The 22572-nt window shown below is 47.2% G+C and overlaps 2 protein-coding genes across 7 annotated transcripts in view; one reads left to right on the top strand and one right to left on the bottom strand.

Moving 5' to 3' along the window:
- The first annotated feature begins 553 nt into the window (after window positions 1-553).
- On the top strand, window positions 554-16198 carry Zdhhc23 (zDHHC palmitoyltransferase 23). Of its 4 annotated transcripts, none has more exons than XM_029470371.2 (5): window positions 554-738; window positions 1187-1455; window positions 6173-6883; window positions 8927-8983; window positions 10997-16198. In XM_029470371.2, exons 2-5 carry the CDS (start codon window positions 1313-1315, stop codon window positions 11262-11264), a joined length of 1179 nt encoding a protein of 392 aa, XP_029326231.1. In that variant the 5' UTR covers window positions 554-738; window positions 1187-1312; the 3' UTR covers window positions 11265-16198. The 4 variants fall into 4 exon arrangements, with proteins under 4 accessions (XP_029326231.1, XP_085688251.1, XP_029326228.1 ...); XM_085832125.1 differs by having other exon boundaries at window positions 8825-8983; XM_029470368.2 differs by having other exon boundaries at window positions 8816-8983.
- Window positions 16199-17305: 1107 nt separating this feature from the next.
- Ccdc191 (coiled-coil domain containing 191) overlaps window positions 17306-22572 on the bottom strand; it is a 72997-nt gene continuing 67730 nt past the window's right edge. For all 3 annotated transcript variants that reach the window (XM_085832512.1, XM_021184944.3, XM_085832513.1), the window contains 3 exons: window positions 21568-21720; window positions 20802-20947; window positions 17306-17754 (listed from right to left, as the gene is read on the bottom strand). In XM_085832512.1, the coding sequence (XP_085688638.1) occupies window positions 17610-17754; window positions 20802-20947; window positions 21568-21720 (444 nt within the window). In that variant the 3' untranslated portion in view covers window positions 17306-17609. The remainder of the gene's footprint in view (window positions 17755-20801; window positions 20948-21567; window positions 21721-22572) is intronic.

Raw genomic sequence — 22572 nt, 5'->3', positions numbered from 1 at the left:
AGTTGTCGTTTTTTCTTCTGTTTCTGCTTAAAAACCAAACCAAAACCTAGAAAGCCTGGGGTAGGGAAAACCTGTAGGTAGGCCCACAGTTCTTACAGATTTGTGCTGCAATACAAACCCAGAGGGGAGTCTCTTGGGCAATTTCATTGCAAATGCGCAGACTACTGAATCAAAAGTACCACCGAAGGCCTGGCTGGAACGCAGCCCCAGCCTCCAGGACTCGCGAGCGAGAACAAGTTGGATAAGCCGGGCTTGGGGTCCACAGCGGGCCTCAAGGGAAGGCGGGAGACTCGTGGGGTGGCACCCCTGAAGGCGGCCACGGTGCGGATCGAACCCCAACGCCTGTTGCCGGCGCTGGAGGACCGCTGGCGACCCGCGGAACTCCGGCGGCGCGCGAGCGCCGGGGTCCGATCCCGCACCCCGGCGGCACCCCGAGGGCCCCGGCGCAGGTGCGAGGTGGCCCGGCCAGAGCGCGGCGGGGGAGGAGCCTCGTGGGCAGGCGGCGCACGTGCGGGCGGCGGGATCCCGGCGCCGGGGGCGGGGCACCCGGAAGCGCGCGCCGACCTGCGGAGCGGCGACCGGGGGCGACTGGCTCGCTCGGCAGGCGCGCGCACCGGCGGTGCTCACAGGTGGGCGACTCCGCCCGGCACGCCCGAGCCCGCCGTGCGGGGTCGCAGGCTCAGCCGCGCCCAGGGGAGTCGGTCCTCCTCCGGGTCCCCGCCTCTGTCCGGAGGGCAGGTAACTTCCCCGCCAAGGTCATTCTCCAGGCCCGCCCACGCCCTCGGAGCGGCGGGTTCGGAGTGGGCTGGACCGGCGACCTCGGGGCTACTGGGGCTCCTGGCATCCCCGGGCCGGTGGGTGGTTGCAGCGCCAGGGCGTCGCTGCCTGCACCTGCGAGGGTGAGTTTCCTCGGCGCGCAGCCTTGGGGTGGGGACAGCCCGGCCCTTCGAGCCGGCACTCGCAGGTGAACTGGGCCGCCCTAGCTCTGCTGTCCCGGGCCGCGTGGTCGGCTGTCGCCATGGGAACGGCTGGTGCCCAGATGTTGCTAGCCTAGCTGGGAAGGGGAGGGGAAGATGCTCAGAGCCCCAGAAGTCAAGGAACCCCCCTGTCAGGCCACGCGGAGCCCGAAAAGCCTGATGAAAGCAGGACCCTTCCCCCCTTTTCATTTTTTTTTTTTATTGCTCAGGCGTTGGCGTTAATGAGAAGCAAAGATGTGTTTACAGGATGTGAGTTGAGTTCTTGCCACCTTTACCTTCCGAGAGCTTCTTATGCCTCTTGGTGACAGGTACAAATCCGTACACTAAAGGGCAATATGAAGCCAGTCAAAAAAAAGAAAACCGAAGAACCTGAATTGGAGCCCTTGTGCTGTTGCGAATACATAGATCGAAATGGGGAAAAGAACCACGTGGCTGCCTGTTTGTGTGATTGTCAAGACCTCGATGAAGGCTGTGACAGGTAAGCTTACAGTTTCCAGATGCTGACCCCACTGGTTCTGTTGAGACCTACATATATATATTCCTTCAGGTTTGCCATCCAGAATGCTGGGGTTTGTTCTTGCTATTCCAAAGGATCTAAAATAGAGGATTTTTTTTTTTTTTTTTTTGCTGTCAGGTGTGAGGATTTTAACAGTTTTCATTTTAAAGGATCATGGAGGATAGTAAGTATATAAACACAATCCAGCACACACACTGCAAGTTTAAATGAACACTCCAGAAAGTTCTATATTTTCAGTGATCTTAGTAGGACCCATGCATGGGGTTGTTCTCACGTGGTCACATGGAACTTGAAGGGTGAAAGATAGCTTCTCTGTTCTCAGTTCACCCCATATTTCCAGAGAGAGAGAGGCCATGTATACCTTGTGGGGAGTGACTGTTTTTCTGTGTGTAGCAACACAATCCTGGTTGGAATATTGTCTTATCTTTGGCCTTTACTTTGACCACAATCTCAGCGATGGAGATTGCTATCTAAAAAGAGAGCTTTTAACCTCAGTTAAAACCAGTTTGTATCAAGCAGCAATAAACTGCTTTTAGCCATTTTCCTAAATATATATATTTTAAACATCTGCTTGTGGAAGGCATAAAGTGATAGGAAGAGGGATGTTGGAGACAAGCTTTTCCCAGAAATTGTCCCTTCTGGCTACAAAGTCATGGTGACTGTAGATTGTTAATCAGGCCAAGAACAGCTTTTCATGGGGACCACTGCAGTCTTCTGTCACTCTTGACTCGTAAAGCCCACTACCTCTTTGTTCCTTGTCTCTTTCTATAGTATTTCTTTTTAAATAGGTAGCCTTAAATATAGCTTCTTGAGACTTAGTCTAAAATCCATCCTGAAGAAAATAGAGCACTTTGCACTAAGGAATGGAGAGTGGATGCCAGTTCCATAATGGCCATCACTCAGGACGGTGGCTTTGCCACTAACTTCGCCAACTCTTCCTCTCTCCTAGCCCTTGGGGCCCGAGCTGTCCTGAGTTCTCTCCTCTGCCCTATCTTTTTTCCTGGAGACAGGCTGCCAGTTCCCACCACTCCTACTACTCTGACTCCAGGTGATGTCTCCCGTTCACTTTAAGGTGTGTCGTGCCTTAAAAAAAAAGCCTACAGTTATTTTTGCCTAAACTACCTTTTCTTTCTCGCCTGTCTTAGTCCACTTAGGCTGCTGCAACAAAATACTTCAGAGTGGGTACATTACAAGTGATGGAAGTGGACTGTCTACGGTTCTAAAGGTGGAGAAACCCAAAGTCCAAGTGCTGGCAGATTTAGTATCTAGTGTGGCCCCTCTTCCTCACGGGTGGTATCTGCTCACTGCATCCCCACCCGGCAGAATGGATGAAAACCCTGCCTTTCTTGGTCTTCTTTTGTGTGGATGTTAATCTCATCCACACTCTGTCTGTCCTGTTGACCTCACACTCCCCAAGAGCCCCACCTCTGAATAAGATTGCATTGAGAGCTAGGTTTGAACTACATGAATTTTAGCCACTGATATTGGCTCGTTGGCAGTCTACCTCTGCCCTCTCCAAAGAATGTCTTCACATGAAAAACATACCCCGTGCCTCCTAACAACCTCCAGTATTTAATCATTCAAATGTCAGCACAGACATCTTAAGTTTGCAGAGTGGTCTGGGTGGCATCGAGTAAATCAGAAATGGGTGAAACTCACGAAGGACTCTGCATGAAGCTGTGGGCCTGTCACTAACAGGCTGTTGGCAGAAGAGAGGTTAGAAGTGCTTCTTGCTCTTGCAGAGGACCAGGGTTCAATTCCCAACACCCATGTGTGACATCTTACAACTGCCTGTAATTCCAGTCCCCAAGGGAGCCGGCATGGTCCTCTGACCTCAGTGGGTATGAGGCACACATGTAATACATGGTATATACATGTAGGCAAAACACTCTGTACACATAAACTAATAAAAAGTAAAGAAGAAATAACAGACTGTGAACTTTCAAAACACAATAGTGGGACATTCTTTGAAAGACATTCCCAGGGTGGGAAAGAGAAATGAGAAAGAAAAGGAATGGCACGTCCCATACCCACAGGACAAATGACATTTGTGATGCAAATATCCTACCTTCCAGACACAGTGCTGAGCTAGAAGTATGACTTTGCTCCTACTGTAGCTCTTATGCATTGGAGTCTTGTGGTTGCACAGAGCTTGTGGGTGGCTGGCTACACCATCTTGGGTCCTGGTCAGTTCTTCCCCTACAGCTTTCCTAGGCACTGCCTGGTGAGGCTCTCTGCAGTGGTCCCATACCTATTGGTACACAAGGCAACACCCTCATGAGGGCTCTGTGGTACTTCTTGGCCTCAGCCTCGACATTCTTTGGGACATTGTTTGACATTGATATGGATAGAGTAATGCCTCCATGGCTCTTGTATTCTTCGGGGCTGTAGAACTGGGAACAAATGATGCCACCCACATTTACCGCTGATGCCCTTGGGAGTAGTGGCCTCAGTAGCCTATATTGCACCTGGAGGTGTCTGTGGGATGAGGAATGTGGGGAACAGAGATTTGATGTGGTACTAGGGAGTGGGTCCTGAAGTTTCAGAAGGGCGTTCTGAGCCGTTTTCTGTGAAACCACGTTGCCATTGTGTCCCAGGCACTGGAGGCTTCTGCCTAGAGCTTTAAAGGGTCATCCTCCTGTTGCCTTGGTATATACCCCAGGGTCCATCCATACTGATCTCAGATGCTCTCCTCCACACAGGCTTGCAGTTACTGTAAAGACAGGTTCAGAAGGCCAAGAACTTTTCAGATCTTCAAGTTATGTTTCCCCTTTGGTTATACATTTTTTTTTTCTTTAAAGTCAGTGTATGTGTGTTTATATGTATTGTGTGTGTTTCTGTGTGTGCGCACATATGTGCTCCTGGTAGACAGTGTTTAATGTCAAGTGACTTTCTGAATAGTTTCTCTGCCTTATTTTTTTGAGACAGAGACTTTCAGTGAGCCCAGAGCTCCTTTATTGGCCAGAGTAGCTGACCAGCAACTTCCTGGAATCCCCCTGTCTATTCCCCTCACTCCCCACAGCACTAGACTCTAAGTTCATACCCCCACGCCTTTTTATTTTATAATGCATGGGCCTGAGTATGCATGTGAGTTCCGTGGCTTTGATGTGTAGGTCAGAGGACAACCTGCCAGTCGTTGGCCCGTGAAGACTGAACACAGGTCATCAGCCATGGTCACAAGCACCTTTATCCACTGAGTCACCTTGCTAGCCCCATGTCCAAATTTTCACACGGGTACAGAAGATCTGAATTCGTTCCTCTTGCTGCCATGACAACTGAGCCATCAACCTAGGCCCTAACGTAGTAGTAGTTGTTACTGTCGTTGTTTTACTGTTATTATGTTATTGTTTGTATATGTAGTTGTATGTAGGCCAGAGATGTGTCAGATGTCTTGTGAAATAGATCCCCACCCTAATTTTTGAGTCAGGGTTTCTGGAGCTCGCAGACTGGGCAGGTTGGGTAGCCAGTGAGCCCTGGGGAGCCACTGCTCTCTCCCTAGTGCTGGGGTCACAAATGCTTCTTAGCACTGCGCCTACCGTTTTACACGGATGCTGGAAATCTAGACTCGCGTCCTCATGTTTGAACAGCAAGCATCTGCCCACCAGACCTTTTCCCCAGCCCCTCCTTCCTTTATTCCCACTGGTGCCTGCATCCAGGAGAAGCTGTGCACCCCCCCCCCCCCCAAACACTTTAGTTAATACTCTGTTCTACTGCGCCTCAATCCTGCCTCCTAAAGAACACAGTTCAACTACGGGCTTCATAAATGGCGTTCTCTGCTATAGCTTCATGTGGTGGAAGAGTTTATAGGCTCCTGGGGCCTCTCTTATATAGGCCCTAATCCCATTCGTGAAGATTTTCCTGTGATTTGTGACCAAATCACCTCTTACAAGACCTCCCTCTGGAAGTCTTGCCATATCGTTTGCTCTGGCCTTGAATTGCTGGGCTCAGATATCCTCCTGCCCCAGGCCCTCATGCAACTGTGAATGAAGGTGTGTGCTACCACACCCCGCAGCTTCACTTCTTAGTACTTAGGTGTTGAGAATTCTGTTTTAAAATTGGAACACTCAAATAGCAGCATGCCTCCCTGCAAAGTCAGCAGACCCCATTCTGTGTAGTCATCAGACTTATTTTAGTTTGCACTTCATTTTTGCTCAAGCAGACTCCTGTCTAGGACAGCCTGGTTCACTCTCAGGGCACAGGACAGGCTTTGAATGCACCTACCTCTCTTCAGTGAAGCACTCCCTTCCATTGCTAAGTGACCATCAAGGTTAAGTACAGCCCACACCTTCCCACTAAGCACCTTTGATGTCTGTCCCCTGAGCTTAAGACCTCCCTGGAAGACCATTACCGCTTACCTAATGCCTTTTGAATTCTCACTGTCAAGATTTTATTTTAAAGATTCATTTGAGTGTACACCACTCAGGTCTAGACCTTTGTCCAGAATATGTGTATGTAGCTGTGTATTTAGGAAAGATGGCTGATAGTTAACATTTATAAGCATTGTCTTCCTATTTTAAAAAAAATGATACATGAATCTGAAAAGCTTGTGTTTAGTACTGTGAGAATAAAACGTTGGCTTTGGTGTCTTCTCATTTCTGCTGCTGTTTGACATTTGGGGCCCTGTAGGTTTTCATTCACCAGATCCACGTGAAACACATTCTCTGTTCTCTCTGAATAGATGGCTTACCTGTCAATCACTTCGGCCGGAGACTTGCGAAAGAATCACGGATACAATTTCTGATCGCCTCCGAATTCCTTGGCTCAGAGGAGCCAAAAAGGTCAATATTAGCATCGTCCCTCCACTTGTGCTTTTGCCAGTTTTCCTTCACGTGGCTTCCTGGCACTTCCTGCTGGGGGTGGTGGTTCTGACCTCCCTTCCCATGCTGGCACTCTGGTATTACTACCTCACTCACAGAAGGAAAGAACAGACGCTGTTTTTCCTGAGCCTCGGGCTGTTCTCACTGGGCTACATGTACTATGTGTTCCTGCGGGAAGTGGTTCCCCAAGGGCGAGTGGGGCCCACTCAGCTGGCCCTCCTCACCTGCGGGTTATTTCTGATACTCATAGCCTTGTACCGAGCCAAGAAGAATCCAGGCTACCTCAGCAACCCAGCATGCAATGACAAATCCCCAAGCAACAGCCAAATTGAATGCCCGGTCAAAAAAGGGCAGGAGAAGACCAAAGGGTTCCCCAGCACAGATGCCTCGGGGAGCCTCAACAACCGCACACTGAAGGACGATGTTAGGGGTTCCTCCAGGGTGGGGCTTGACAGCCCTGCCAAAGTGAAGGAAGACTGGTGTGCCAAGTGCCAGCTAGTACGACCCGCCCGGGCATGGCATTGCCGGATATGCGGTATCTGTGTACGGAGAATGGACCATCATTGCGTCTGGTATGTTGGAAAAATCTGGATTCCCAGAAACTAACTAAATCCATATCCTAGCCATTTCGATCTTCTTTTATGGTGTCCTAAAATGTCTCTTCCCCAGTTTTACACCTTGTAGATATTTGTAGGCTGTGAGGATGTTCCCACTTAGTCATCAGGTTTGTGAGTCTCTCAGATTTAGTGCCTTCAGTCATTTCCTGAAGATTAGTAGAAAAACTTCGGGAGGGTTTTTTTTTTTTTTCCTTCCTTTCTTTTTCTTTCCTATCTCTTTTTTTCCCTTCCAATTTCCCTTTAATTGGTTTTTAAAAATGTATTTAGTCAGGAACTGTGGAGATGGCTCTGTTGGTAAAATGCTTGCTCTGCAAGCACGAGGCCCTGAGTTCTTTCCTCTATACCCTCACATGAACGCCATGCTCAGTGGCGCGTGCTTGTTATCCCAGCACTGTGAAGGCAGAGACAGGAGCTTGCTGGCCATTGCATCTAACTGAATTAGCAAGTTGGCAAGTTCAGTAAGAGACCCTGACTAATAAAACATACTGTAGACAATGATTGAGAAGATACCAGCATCAAACTTTTATTCCACACGCAAGTGTATACACACACACACACACACACACACACACAGACACTATAGCATAATTGGTATCTGTCTTTTCCCCTGTTCCTCTTGAACAGAGAATTCTGGGAGGCGGTCCCTGTCCTCAGGTGACTGTTCGCTGGCTGTATATCCTTCATCATTTTATGCAACCAGGGATTCCACTCACCCTTGTGCAGTTGCCGTCCTATCAAATGTCCCTGTATTGTTACCTGCCAGGAGATAGGCTTTGTTTTGTACCTTCCAGCTGGCCTGTGACAAGGAAGGCACATCAGGCCCATACCATATAAGGTGTTGCTCTAAAACTCAGTGAGTGACTGAGTGAAGGGAGTGTTAGCACTCAGCTGCGAAGACTGGGAGTGGCAAGGCTGTAGTTGTATTGCTCTCTGGGCAGTGTGGGCTACTGAACTACATTAGGCCTGAAGAGAACAGGAGGGAGGGAGACTGTAGGAGGTGCTAGAGGTCTTGAAGTGGCCCTAAGCCAGGGGCAGCCTTTTCTGGGACTTGTCTTTCTCTGTAAAGGGTGTTTTCATTTTTAGATGGGCACTTTTTTGCCTTTATCATTTACTCCCATTATGTGCGCATGCACGTGAATGTGGTGGCCCATTTCCAAATGCTTGCTTACAGAGTCTGACAGCCTGTCCCATGGGACACCTCTGGCCATTGAGCATTCTGTGATGCTTGTGCAGTAGTGATGGCCGGCTTGTGCACCCTTCCCTCACAGAGGCCATGACACAGGACCATCTTTTACCTGACCTGATTCCTAATACCTTGTTTGCCACGCTGCACCATAGCTGTGACTGCTTCCGAGCCTCTGTTGCACTCATATGGACTAAACATAGTTTGCTATTTTGTGCCGGTATTTCTGACAGGACTTTTCAAGTTTTCATAACTGCTAAATAAACTTTCCTCACGGCTAGGTAATAGACCTCACTTACTAAGATTTAGGGACAGGGGCTGGGGGTGTAGCCCAATGATAGTGTTTGTCAAACGATAAGCTGGGCTCTGTCCTTAGCACTCCATAAAAACCCCACATAGGCGTATACACTGCATGTGTGCAAGCTCTGTATCTGTATGGATAGATTTGCTAGCTGTCTTTGCTGTGTTATTAGTTCCAGCTTTAAACTAAGTGATAATGGTGCTATCCTTTCATAGAGAATGTGAGACTTTGTCACGCCGTAGACAGGTTGTTTTTTTCCCCTAAGACGGAAACGATAATGATTTGCTGTTTCATAACTGCAGTTCTTACTGTCGGTTTTTCAAGGCTTTCTTGTATATCACGTGAGTTACAGGAGACATTCTCAAACAAATGTATTTGTCCCTCCCCCCCCTGCTGTTTTGAGGATAAATAGCTGCGTCGGAGAATCAAACCATCAAGCATTTATACTTGCCCTTTCCATCTTCTTGCTCACTTCGGTTTACGGAATATCGCTGACCTTGAACACCATTTGTAGGGATAGAAGCCTCTTCACAGCCCTCTTCTACTGTCCTGGAGTTTACGCTAATTACAGGTAGGTTGTGCAACCCTCTGTCAGGACAAAGTAGTAAATGTTGCCACAAGTGAGGGTTACTTGCTCCTAAGCTAAGGCAGCAGCTCTCAGTCAAAGCCTAGGATGGGCCTTGGGGATGGTGGGCACCCCTAGCATTGCCAGCAAAATACTGCAGTGGTTATGAGTGAGCTTGCAGGGTAACGTCAGAAGCATCATCGATGGCACACACCTTTAGTCCTAGTGCTTAATGTGCAGAGGCAGGGTCTCTCTGCGTTTGAGGGCAGCCTGTTCTACAAAACAAGTTCTAAGCCAGCAAGGACTCCATAGAGGGACCCTGCCTCAACAAACAAACAAACAAACAAACAAGGCTTGGCTCTATCAGGGACTCCACAGCTGGGAAGTTTCTTTGTGCCTGAGGTCGCAGTGTGCTCCTTTTGAGGGACATTCCTATCTGTGTAGCCTTTCTTTTCTCTCTAACCTCTCATGGTTTGTTCTAATTTTTTTTTTTTTTTTAAATTCACCACTCATGATTACTGTGTTATCTAGGTCAAGATTTCTTAGGCATCATTAGGTGGGAACCCATTTATAAACTTCAGATTTCCATGCAGTGTTGTAAGTGGGGCTCTTGTGTATTGATCCACCCCCCACACACTGAGGTATTCACGCCACTCCCACCCCTACAGACCAGGAGCGCTTTTGCTGCTCCTACCTCCACATGCCAAGGGTGCTCGTGCCCCTCCCCCACACACACCGGGGTCCCCTTAGCACTCTCGCCCTTACAGAGCAGGAGTGCCCTTGCCAACTTCCATGCCACACACCAAGGGCCCCTCCACTGCTGGGTGCTTCCTGTCCATTCTCTAAGTTCTTCACTCAGCATGAGGGCTCTGGGGTCTGGATTGGTTCTCTTCTTTCCTCTCACTCTTAGGTCTCAGAGCCAGCTCTGTTTTTGCTACCACACAGCCCTGCGTGGTGTTAGTTCGTAGTAGTCTAGATTTGGACATTATAGATATTTGAGGGCGACAACTAGCCCTCTCTTCTCGTGGTAACTTTCTTCTCTAGACCTATGGAAAGTCATTGGGAATTCCTTGCCATCATGAGGGTAATAAAGTTGTAAGACAGAATGCCTGTGTCCTTGGTGGGTTGACTCAAGTGAATAGGTGCCCAGTGCCACCATTATGTCTCACCTCATCCTTGTAGTGGTTCCTGTCGCTTCAGCTTTATGGAGAAGTTTCGGGTTATCATCTGTGAACTCCTATGTAGTTTACAATTGAAGAGTCTGTGTGTGTCTTTTTCCAGCTAATTCTTCAAGTGTGTATGCCCCTCCCTGTAGCTCATGAGGGAGTGCGGAAGATGATCTTGCCATGTTTGATTTTGTTTGGAATGTTAGGTTCTTAGAGATATTTATTTTTAAAAATTGTTATTTAATGTAAATCTATGTGAATGTATGACTTCTCACAGAGGCTGGAAGGGGGCATCTGGTGGGCATCTGATCCTTAGGAATGGATTTACAGGGGGTTGTGTGCTAACTCTCTTTAGGGTACTAGGAACTGTCCCCAGGACCCTGAGCCATTGCTCCAGCCTGGCTCTTAATACGTAAAAGGCTGTTGACAGTGAGAGTTATCCTTTCTGTGCTCAGTCAGCACTAGATTGCAGACATAACAGTAGCCCTGTTCTAAGGTTACCATCTACAGCTTCTTAGAGGACACCAACAATGCCTCCTGGAACCTGTTTCCTCCCTAGTTAGTTATAACAGTTACAATTAAGAATTGCTCATTCATTCAGCAAACAGGTGCTGAATACCTTGTTGTCTGCAAAGTATAATAAGACATCCTTTGCTAAATGTAACTAGAATGTAGCTAGAAAAACATGTACTAACAATCCAAAGGAGAATTGAAAAGTTTCAATGGGGCTTTGGCATTCTGAGGATACTACGATATCCTTTGGTAGGGTTAGGGGGTGGGGGTGGGGACCGGAGAGGCGCTGGAGTCCTTACTGACAAGTACAAAATGTTCAGAAAGACCCCTTCCTCCACAGCTCAGCCCTGTCCTTCACCTGTGTGTGGTACTCTGTGATCATCACAGCCGGCATGGCCTACATCTTCCTCATCCAGCTGATAAACATCAGCTACAATGTAACCGAGAGGGAAGTGCAGCAGGCCCTTCGCCAGAAGACCGGGCGCCGGCTCCTCTGCGGGCTCATCGTGGACACAGGCCAGTACAACAGGGGCTTCCTGCGCAACTGGCTCCAGTTCTCCACCCTAGGCACACACACAGTCCACACCCCTGCCGAAGACATCGTCTGAAGTGCCTTCCGCGCAGCTCTGCGGGACATTCCTGTCCTTTCCATTTCACATGTCAGTGTCCATGCAGGATTCATTTCCACCGCCCACTTCTCAGAGGGACTGGAGGGCTATACTCAGGTTTGGAGAGAGGACTGGAGAAAGGGCCATTTTTCTTCTGCCTTTATAACTTACGGGAGTTTAGTCTTGAAGCTGCGAGACAGAGCCATTCCTTCCTGTCACCTTGCTGACTCAGGCACCAGATGCTGCACAGAGGCTGTGGATCACTCAAACCATTCATATAAGGAAGGATGTTAGCCAGAACTCGGGGCATTCCTTGCCCTCCTTTCAATTCTTAATAGCCATATGACCCCTTGGTAGAGTCACTTTTCCCGAGTCTCAGGTTCATCTGTATGGGGGCTTCTGCTGCCTGGCTACCTCACGGAGCAGCCATGATGGCCACCTGAGGAGGGATGTGGAAACATTCCAGCCCAGTCAAGCACTCAGAGGAATCAGGCATCAGGAAATCCCTGGGACCGAAGCAGACCACCTTTTGGTCAGAACATTGACACCGATACTATTAAGACAATCAGTTTGTACAGTGACGGAAATTCTCCGTGTTAGACTTTGTTCTCACAGGTTAGCAATGACAAGAGGGTCAAGAAAGGTCATCTTGTCTTGAGAAGGACAGCGGATGAAGATGATGATTATGTGCGCAGTGTGGAATGGGAAGAAATTTATTTATTTGTTAATATATCATCTTATAGTTATAATCCTAACAAGTTTTTCCCTCCTTCCATGTTTTACCTGAATGAGGCGCTAGCACACTGGTAGTGGTGGCTGGAAGGTGAGGAGACTGTCCTCTGAGAACACTGCCCCTCTTCTGTGGCTGTGGAGGCTGCTTACTATCAAGGGCTTGATTTTTTTATTATTGTTCGTGTATTTCCAGTGCTGTAGGTTTACGGCACTGAATGGGAACATCAGCCTGCCATGAACTCTCTACGGGGTGACTGACACCTTCCCAGGTCCACACTACCCATTAACCTCCCTAGGAACGCGCATCTCACTAGGAGAGAAGAGCACGGCACATGCGCTCCCCAGCACGGAACAGAGCATTGCTTTCCAGCTCTTCCCCAGGACTAAGATGATTCCTTTGTGTCTCAGAACTGAAACTTGGAGAAGTCTGCAGATTGGGCCCTCTTTCTGCCATAGAAACAGGAGGAAAACTCCATCTTGAAAGCATTTGTCTTTTACACGTGTACTGTTTCGGGATCCCAAAGATAATCTGTGAGACCTTTTTTTTTTAAATTTATATTAGGTATTTTCCTCGTTTACATTTTCAATGCTATCCCAAAAGTCCCCCATACCCACCCCCCAATCCCCTACCCACCCACTCCCCCTTTTTGGCCCTGGGGTTCCCCTGTACTGGGGCATATAAAGTTTGCAAGTCCAATGGGCCTCTCTTTGCAGTGATGGCCGACTAGCCCATCTTTTGATACTATGCAGCTAGAGACAAGAGCTCCGGGGTACTGGTTAGTTCATATTGTTGTTCCACCTATAGGGTTCCCTTTAGCTCCTTGGGTAATTTCTCTAGCTCCTCCATTGGGGGCCGTGTGATCCATCCAATAGCTGACTGTGATCATCCACTTTTGTGTTTGCTAGGCCCTGGCATAGTCTCACAAGAGACAGCTATATCTGGGTCCTTTCAGCAAAATCTTGCTAGTGTATGCAATGAGACCTTAAATTTGCCTTGGCCTTGTTGCTTCATAGAGGCGAAACAGTACTTTGTGGGTTTCTTGTTGTTGGTTGCTGTTCTGTGCCTGATTGTACACACTGAGGAAATGCCCCACCTCTTGAGTTAGTCTGCCCTTAGCGCCGAGCGCCACTCTGAGATTTGCCATTAACCAGGGCTCTCCTGAAGACAGGTACCACATTTTCATTCAGGCTTGTCATTGCTCTCCCCAGAGAGCTATTGTTTAATAAATAATAGACTCCATATTTCACTGAGTAAGCCAGAGCGAGCCTGGGGATGTTTGCTGACTGCAGTTTCTACGGCAATGCCTGTCCCTGGTCTAGAGTCAGACATTCATTTAGAATGAGAGTTGGCTTGGATACAACTATTTTCTGTCGTTGTGGGTTTTAGGTAAGAGAGATGGTAGTAATGTCAAAGACAGCATATGTGGGCAGAAATTGGTAGTTTTCATGTCTCTTGAATGTCAGGTACATAGCCAACTTTGAACGTCTAACTGCTGAGAAAATTTACAGAAATCAGATAGTCAGTCCATGTGCCTGCTGCCTCTTGAGTTTGCCATTCAAGGGTCACATGAATGAGGCCACTCAGTTTCCCTCAAATGGACAGGGATTCCTTGTTGGCTTTGTAGCTCATGGGATTTAAGAAGCCGGGACTTTTCTTTTTAGATTTTATTTTGCGTGTGTGTGTGTGTGTGTGTGTGTACCCCCTGGAGCTGGAGTTATAGGCAGCCATGAGTCAGCTGTCCTGGGCACTGAGAACTGAACTCGGGTCCTCTGGAAGAGCAGCACGTGCTCCTAACTGCTGAACCATCTCTCCAGCCTCCAAAGCTGACGTTTCTGGAGAACCTTGACGGTTTGCAGAACGAAGCTCAAACCTGTAAAGATCCTTGCTTTGTAGATCTCTCAGTCCGCTCATTCGTTTGTTTTTTATACATGTACTGTTTCTGGGATTCCAAAGATCAAGGATAATTTGTGAGACCTTAAATTTGCCTTGGCCTTGTTGCTCCGTAGAGGGGAAATGGGAACTGTGCACACAGCTTTTTGCAGTTGGTTTCTAAGAGACAGTCTACAGTCAGACCTTTGTGCTTTATGATCTTAAGCTGTTTGTGGGATTCGGGCATTCTCCAGACAGTAGAAGATTTTTTCATTGGAGTCTTCAAAAAGGCTCCAATGTGAGTGGGCTGTCCCAAGCATCTGTGGATGAGCTAGCAGTCCCTTGACCATGGGAGCAAGAACTCCCCACCAAAGTGACTTCAGATAAGCAGGTCCTCTTGTCCTACATCTAAGCTTCATAAAGATCCCTCCATGTTCCCATCCTTTATGTTACTGCCATACCGTCGTGTATATTCCCAGGAAAGAAGACAGAGCTGGCTTCTGAAAAGCTCAAGGGCAAACACTAGGGAGGAAGCCTGGAAGGAAGGAGGGACCCCTCCCTTGGTAGGAAAGTGTTTTAGGAGCTTACAAAGTACTGTGTAGGTCACCCTCGCTGCCTCGTCGGCAGGCCACTCTGACACCGCGAAAATGAAGCAAGCCTTAAATGTGTTTTGGGGACAGTGCTGTCTGCTCCCTCAACCACATAGTTGCTAGGATATTGTAAATCTCTGCTCTCCCAGTGGCATTTTCCTCTGATGAATGCACTGACTGTTGTCCACTGTACCGCCTGCCTGGAAGGCAACTGCTGTAAGCTTGCTCTCTTACGCAATACTCCTTGGTACTCTTAATATTTTTAGCAAAAGAAAACTTTGTATTCAAGAACTTCCCACTGCCAGAAAACACAACGCCAGTAAGAGTCTATGTAATACTGAGATATGCCTAACTGACTTCCTTCTTTTGGGTAGAACATCAGCTTTTATTATTAGGTTCAATTGACAGAAGTGAAAACCTGTAGAAGCACAGCTTTAACCATGACGTTTAATAAAAGCAGTGCTCCATGCACTCACTCGTCGCTTTAAACTAGCCGAGTAGGTTTCTGTGACGGAACTTCCTTTTTTTTTTTTTTTTTTTTTTTTTTGGTTTTTCGAGACAGGGTTTCTCTGTGTAGCCCTGGCTGTCCTGGCACTCACTTTGTAGACCAGGCTGGCCTCGAACTCAGAAATCCGCCTGCCTCTGCCTCCCGAGTGCTGGGATTAAAGGCGTGCGCCACCACGCCCAGCATGACGGAACTTCCTGTTAGCCATATTTTGGTACCCTGCCTTTCGAAAAGGAGCCTTCTCGAACAAGCAGCGGGTTCGAGTTGTGCTGCTTGGAGCCTGGTTTGCTCAGCGTAAGTTTGGCAGGTGAACTGTTTCATGTTAAACACACAGGGGCCGTGTGGTGCGAATGAAAGCCATGCTGACTAAACTGAACACTAAATGAAACTCAGTGTGTTCTTGTGAGTGTTTGCTGAGATTCATGGAACTGTTCAGAAGAAGCGGCCAGACTGAGTCCTGTTGCTGTGAGCTGGCTCTGAGCATTTCACTGTAGGAACAGCAGGCAGAGTGGTGAGCAGAGCACGTGGCTCTCGCCACCTTGGGCTTGAGACTTCTAAGTACTGGAGATGTCCTGGTGTCGCTTTTCACCTTTAAAAACCCCTACTTAAAAGGCAAAGCTTCAAACCCAGAGCTAGCCTGCTCTAATGGTACAAAGGAAAGTCTTTCAGGCAGAGCCATTGACAAGATGCCACATCAGAGCAGCCAGCTCAAGCTTGTGCCGGAGTCTGGGTGATTGGATGATGTGTGTGATGTCTTTGGGGCCTTTTCGTGATCTGATTTCAGTAATCAGATCTGATTACTCTGATGGTAGAGTAAATGAATACTGAGAATGGTTTTAATATTAAATTCAGTATTTGATATGGATGGCCTACAACATGAAGTGGGATTCCTGAAGCCAAGCTGGAGGCTGAGGGCTGGCCTCGACTCTTTTTGTCCCTTTATCTACATCTTAGCCTTTAAAATGGGAATTTTACAAACTCCTGCCTTTTGTGCAAAATAATGTGACCACGTTGTTTAAAAGGAAAATAAAGTGCTTTCTTTTATGAAAACTGTCTGTGGTTGTTGGTGTGTCCTTAAAGTGTTTTGCTCTGAGCTGTGGGGCCTCCTGACTACCTCACTGTCATCCCTGTCCGGTGGCCTTTGCAGACCCTACACTTCATCTTCCTCTTTTCCTCCCTGGGTTTGTGGGTCAGGTACTTTCTATTCAGGTGCTAGGTAGCAGCAGCAGTGTTTCAGCTCATGTCTTCACTATGCCTATCAAGCGTTTGGTCTCTTCAGAGAGGTCTGTAAGCTGGCACTGTCCAGGTGACCCAGCCAACATATGTCCCAAGGAAGCAGTTTCTGGTTGACGTTTGGGTGAAGAAAAGATCAAGTTTAAGATAGAAAACTTGATTTTTATATGACTTATTTAGGACATGTTTACTTAAAGAATTAGTAAGCCTTATCTCTAGGCTTGGCATTAAATTAATATTTGTGTGTGGTTTTGATTTTTTTAGTGTTAATGCCAATATTTAATAAGTGTGCTGTAATTAGGTATAAGCAGTGGTTTACATGGAGTGAGGTTAAATATGAATTTAGTTCCATTTTTCTTGTAGCCATTAGTCTTTGAAACACTTGTTTTTAGATGGCAGTCATGGTATTCATAAAAAGGTGTGTGGGCTGCATGCAGTTCAGCTCTGCCCTGGCGTTTTCTTGTCCGTGAGGAAATGACCAGAGCCACTCTGCATGGCGTGCAGCTGGGGTGGTTTCAGATCGAGCACATTCGCTCGACAGTTTTATTTTACCAATTCAGTTGTTCTGGGCTATGAGGAGGTTTTGCATTTTACTGTGTGCATTTGTGGACTATTTGAATTTGTCACAATAAAGACAAGTTTTATAATGAAAAAATTGCTAGCAGATGATTCTGTGTAAAAGTTCACAGAAGGGAACATTTGATCAATCTTTACAGAATCCTAAATATTAGAACATTCTTTGAATTCAGTGTAAGTTGCCAGGCCAAGCAGACAAAGCAGATGGATTACTTAGAAGCTGGGTTGGGAACATGGCTAGACATTCAGATGAGGGGCTGGGTGGTCCCTGCTGGAGCTTGCCTTGCTGTGTACCAAGTGCTTGGCTGTCCTAGCTGCTCTAAGATCAGCACAAGCTGCTGCAGCCTGCTGAGCTGTGTAGAGTACCTTTAATCATGCTCTGCCATTGAGAGCGTGGGCCCTGGTGGGCACCTGTCACTCGTGTTCTGGTCACAGAACACTGGCCACCCATGCCCTCTCTGTCCTCATTGCTTTCTGTTTGTCTCCACTGTTACCCATACCGCAGCTCACAGCAAGCAATAAGGACGCCCCTCTGTAAGTTCAGGCAGGCACATTCATCCTTCCCAAGTTTATTATACTAAGAATATATAAAATATACTCAACATGGTGCCCTCAACAGTGGTCCTTTGGATGACCCACAGTGACAGACATTACAACAGATGCCTAGCAATCCAGGAGAGGTCAAGATGGAAGAACAAATCCCAAGATACTTCCCCTGGCTATGACACATCCAGAAAGTAGGTCGGGCTCAGCTGGTGTGTGGGTGGAGATAGCCTGCACACGTCCAGGCACCGGAGACTTCCCTCAGCGGGCAAGCAGGTAGCTACTGGATGCAGCCATCACGGAGGCACCAGCATCTGGAAGTCTGGAAGGATTTCGGAGACCTTCCGGCGGAGGTGGTCTCGGCGTTCTTCCTTCACTCTTTCTTCTTTGGTGAGTTTTACAAATGCCTTCCACGTCTCCAGTGTGAGCATGAGAATCTTCCTTTAAGGGGGAAAAGGGAGAAAGGGAAATCAATGGGAATTCTGACAGCACACAGTGCTGCTGAAAAGAATAGATGGGGTGACTGGTGAGTGACGCTGCACAGAGAGCCCAATGCTAACAGTGCTGGCTTTGGGACTCCTCAGCTGGCCTGGCCACAGCCTGTATATCGACCAACCAGGACCAGGAATTAGGATGGGCTTGGGCAGACAGCTGTCAAGGTAAAGATGACTGACTGTACTGGGAGCGCTCAGTTAGTTTAAAACCTGAGTGGCAAGCTCATCCCCAACTACAACAGAAAGGAGCTAGAATTTTGCTAAGAACAAATCTGCTAATGCCAAGGGTGGAAAGTGAAATGGAGTGGTGTCTGTGGGAAGCCTACCTGCCTTCTGAGGAGTGACCATGCCTACACCAGATGGCCACTGGGGATGCTGAGCAAGGCCTAACAGGCTCTACCCACTCAGACAGCTAGCCTTTCAGAGTATGGGAAGGGCCAGTGGTGGAGAAACACAGCCGCTGCCCTGTCTCAGGAGGAATATCTGAGCTGTGGAGAAGGGGACCTGCAGAGGGCAGGCCTGGAGTAAAGGCCAAGAGTCAAGCTTAGCATCCACCACACACAATCACATGGTTATAGGTCGGTACACAAGCACAGGCTGCCGAGGCTTTACAGGCAGTGATATTTGTTCTGGCCTGTTAACCAGCTAACAAGGCTCAAGAATTCACCTCAGTCATTATTAAATTTATGGCTGTTTGCTGGTTGATGTTTTGCATAATGCTGACTTCCATTAAACTGAACTGCTTCACTGCATTTGACTTCTCTCCGCTCAGCCCACCAGTGCGAACTTCCTGTGGTCATCTCTAGGGCCCACTCCCAGGCTTGAGCACATGTCTCTCTCCCCTGCCATTCACAGCTCCTCTCTTCTCACTCTGCTCCAGGCTTTCTGGTTCCTCCTAGTCTACTCTGAAATCTCCTAGCTCAGGGAATACGTAGAACAATGAATGGGTAGACACACTGAGATGAGCTGGTCAGTGGGTGACATGGGGCAGAGCTTAACAATGTGAAGGATAAAACTGTGTTTGCCCTTGAGCTGAAGTGAGCGCTGTGCCTGAGGAGCAGAATAGGAGGCCAGTGGGGCATGGACAGAGGAAGCAGGAACAAAGTGGGGAAGAACAATGTCACAGCAGAGGTTCTACCCGAACAAATGGACTTCCTTTCTTGTTGCTCTCACAGTTCCTATCCCGACTTACCCCCTCGAACCCTAAAAAGCAACACTATCTTGCTATTGTGTCTTTGAGCTTATAACAACAGTGAACTAGGAGACAGAGCAGGAAGACAATGTGGGGCAGGGTGACTTACAGCAAGGAAACCCAGTGTGGGGCCCAGTGAGCTGCATTGGGTGTGTGCTGCTCCCTTGTTGGAGAATGAACTCACGCCCCCAGGGTAGTACAGTGACCATATGTCAGACTTTGTGTTCTGAAAGCCCCAAGTGAATCCTCGGGCACACAGAAGGAGGTCAAGTGCATATATATTCACAGTGGCTGTACCTCAGGACACAGCAGTTGGAGTTGGGCTGAGCAGTGCATTAATACACTACTGCTTCCTTGTTCAGTGTCCACCACAGCTCAGAAGGCAAAATCTGTTCCTACTCATTGTAAAGTTGTGTTTAATTCTAAAAGTTTTATCTTTTATTGCATTTTATTAGTGTGTACATATGCACAGGAGCACACACATGCCAGTGTGAGTATGGAGGTTAGAGGACACACACTGAACTTGGGTCATCAGGTTTGGTGGCAGGCACCTTTACCCACTAGGATGTCACCGGCCCTGTGATGAGTAGGTTCAAAAGGTTATGAATGCAGAGTCATTAGGTACTGTGTCCTCGCCTTCCTCTAAAGCAGATGCATTTTATTCAAAGGCAAGTCCCCTGAATACTATCACTATTGCATGGTTAATCTCTATTTGCACTAAACTATAATCCACTTGTTAGCCTATTCCCAGACCACTGATTTCCAGTGCCTATAAATTAAGAACAGTTTTTGCTATATGTGGCCATACTGGTATAACAAGATACGCAAGAGGTGCTCATACACAGTGAAAACAAAGAATCAAAAAAAAAAAAAATAAATAAAGGATAGGCTGGGAGGAGAGGGAGACCCACTACATAACTGCTTGACTGTCAAAAAGGGCTGTTTCTGTCTACTCCTAACATTTCTGTGCAGATGCTTAGGGAAGTTCTGAAGTCAGACAGCAAGCATATACTCGCTTATATTTGTGTGGACTACACTATTTCTCAACAAGTAAGACCTAGCTGTATTTTAAACATCAATAATAGGTCATCTATACACGGAATTCAACACAAGGAACCACATGGTATTGAGGGCTTAGGGAGAGCAGGAGAAGGTTCACGCTACAAATCAGCAGATTTCTTTACCTGTAGGAGGGACTTGTGACGGAGAAAGTGACAGTGATATTCCACTTTGACCTCAGTTATGGTGACACGGGTGTCTAGTAATTACTAGCTATATTTGTATGGTTTAAGCACTTTAAAATTTGGTGCTATATTCCACAATGTTTAAAAACGTCAAGCTTAAGAAAAAAAACCTCTGAGTTAAGAGTCCATGTTGCTCTTGCAGAGGAATCCGAGTTTAGTTTCTGGCACCCACATGGCGTGCATAAGCACGTCTAACTCCCGTTCCAGGGGAGCCTGTGCCATCTTTTGACCTTCATGAGCACCAGACATGCATGTGATAAAAATGTTAAAAACTGAAAACCACATGACTACTAAGGAACACATCTGCTTAGGCATGTTCCATGGATTTCACACGTGGTCCCTGCAGCCCCCGTGAGGGGGACAGGACACGCTTGCTTCCTCATTGTTGTACAGATGCTTTCCTGTGCTGCTGCTGCTACACTGTACACCGGGAGCTAGCATTCCCCTGTCTCTGAGGGCCTGGCTCTCCTAGCCCCCACACCCCTTCTTCACCGTGCAAGCAGGAGATGATGTTCCAGGCAGCTGGGGAGTCAGTTTCGTGAGAGCGCCACACCTTACCTGTCACAGTGTTCTGCGGCAACCTTAAGCTTTCTTTGGGAATCCATCTTCAGCTCCCTGACAGTGGTAAGCCAGGCCTTGAAAATCTTCTTCTGCAGTAAGTAGGCACAGAGTCTCCTGACTTCTTTCTCTAGATCACTGACATACTAGTGGGTGAAGACACGATAGAAATGAGACAAGTGATATCAGTACACACATAGAGTAAGTAAAAACAAATGAGAAAATGCAGAAACAGAGACATACAAAGCAAAATACAAAAGGATGCAAAGGGTTGAAAGAATAACAAGGCAGCCAAGTCAGTAATATCCTCTGTAATTTACTATAACAGTAATAGGTGTCAGACTGATGGGAGAAATTTCCAAAATCACCTAAGTACTGTGAGACAGAAAACCAAGGGATATTAAGAAACAAAAGCTGAAGGACTCATTACACACACACACATACACACACACACACTTTATGAGGAAAGTGACATGTGCTGGAGACTTTATACTACCCAAGGCTGACAATGTTTCAAAGGAATGAACTGGATTCATGGCTCCGTATTCTTGAAAAACCAAAGTGGGTGTGGCATTATCAAGCCCATTCAGCTTGGTTTTTGTTTGTTTGTTTTAATGGGGAGTTGAACGGGGTGTGTGGGGGGGTGTTTATTTAGTTTTGATTTTCTGAGAGAAGGTCTCAGCTTCCAAAGTGCTTAGACCATAGGTAAGTGTCATCACACAAGGCTCAAGGAGATGCATTTAAAGTGTTTTTCCCCTGTCCTTACCTGGAGCCAGCTCCGGATGCTTCTTCTATACAATAGTTGGGAGTAAAATTGATCAGCCTTGGCTGTCTTCGTAGCCAGATGTTCCTGGCTATACTGGAACCAGTTGAGCAGGCATCTTCTTTGTAAAGCCAAAGAGTGATACTTTTCTGCTACCTGGGAAAATTTTTAATGAAAAGTGGAACTTATTCCTTGAATTTTAAATCACTTAAGGAGACATACATAGATAGGAAAATGATGCTACATAGCAGGTTTAGACAGGCACTAGATAAGAATAACGGAGTTGAGACTACCGGCTTTGTTCTGTGGAGGTCGTGGGATTCATGCATCATACATGTTCTTACAGTGCTGACTCCCTGGAGGCCAGAGACTGGCTGGGTATGGAATGGAATAAGCAGTGTCAAGCCATCCCTTCATGTCCGCTAACCTTTGGACTGGGGGGTTGGCAGTGCTCTCAGTTTGCTCTGCTGGAACTTGGACAGCAATTCCATAAGAGACCACTCTTTATTATGTACTTAACCACTGTCAATTGAGGAAATGCCAATACTCTCAATTAGTTTGTAGAATGACCTGTCACCAGGACTGAAATTTAGACGTTATCAATAAACCACAAAACCATTGATACAAAAATAACATGATGAACATTTTAATGTCTTTCCAATTTAAGTGGCTGAGAGTATCATCCAAAATAAATATAATTCAGTTTTTGTGTATGAAAGAGATGGTTGTGTTCCTTCAACAGGCAGGAGAAAAGATTTTCTCATTGCAGTCTTTTCTAGAACAGTGACACATTTCTCTAGGTCTCATCTAACCTAGCCACCCATTACTGTAAACATGCTGCATCCCAGATCTCCTGCTAGTCATATTTCCAGGCCAGAGCAGTCATCACATGGGGCTCTGTGGCACGTAAAACCTGACAGCCAAAGACAGAATAACATCCCATCTGTTTGAACTTCTTGACCATTACTTGAATGTTCTATGTACCGGATAAGTTTGTTAGGGTAATGT

Source organism: Mus caroli, unplaced genomic scaffold (genome assembly GCF_978045245.1).
Source record: "Mus caroli unplaced genomic scaffold, Mus_caroli_1 scaffold_17, whole genome shotgun sequence".
NCBI lineage: Eukaryota > Metazoa > Chordata > Mammalia > Rodentia > Muridae > Mus > Mus caroli.
Note: the sequence above shows the minus strand (reverse complement) of the source record. Positions and strands in the feature narration are given on the sequence as shown.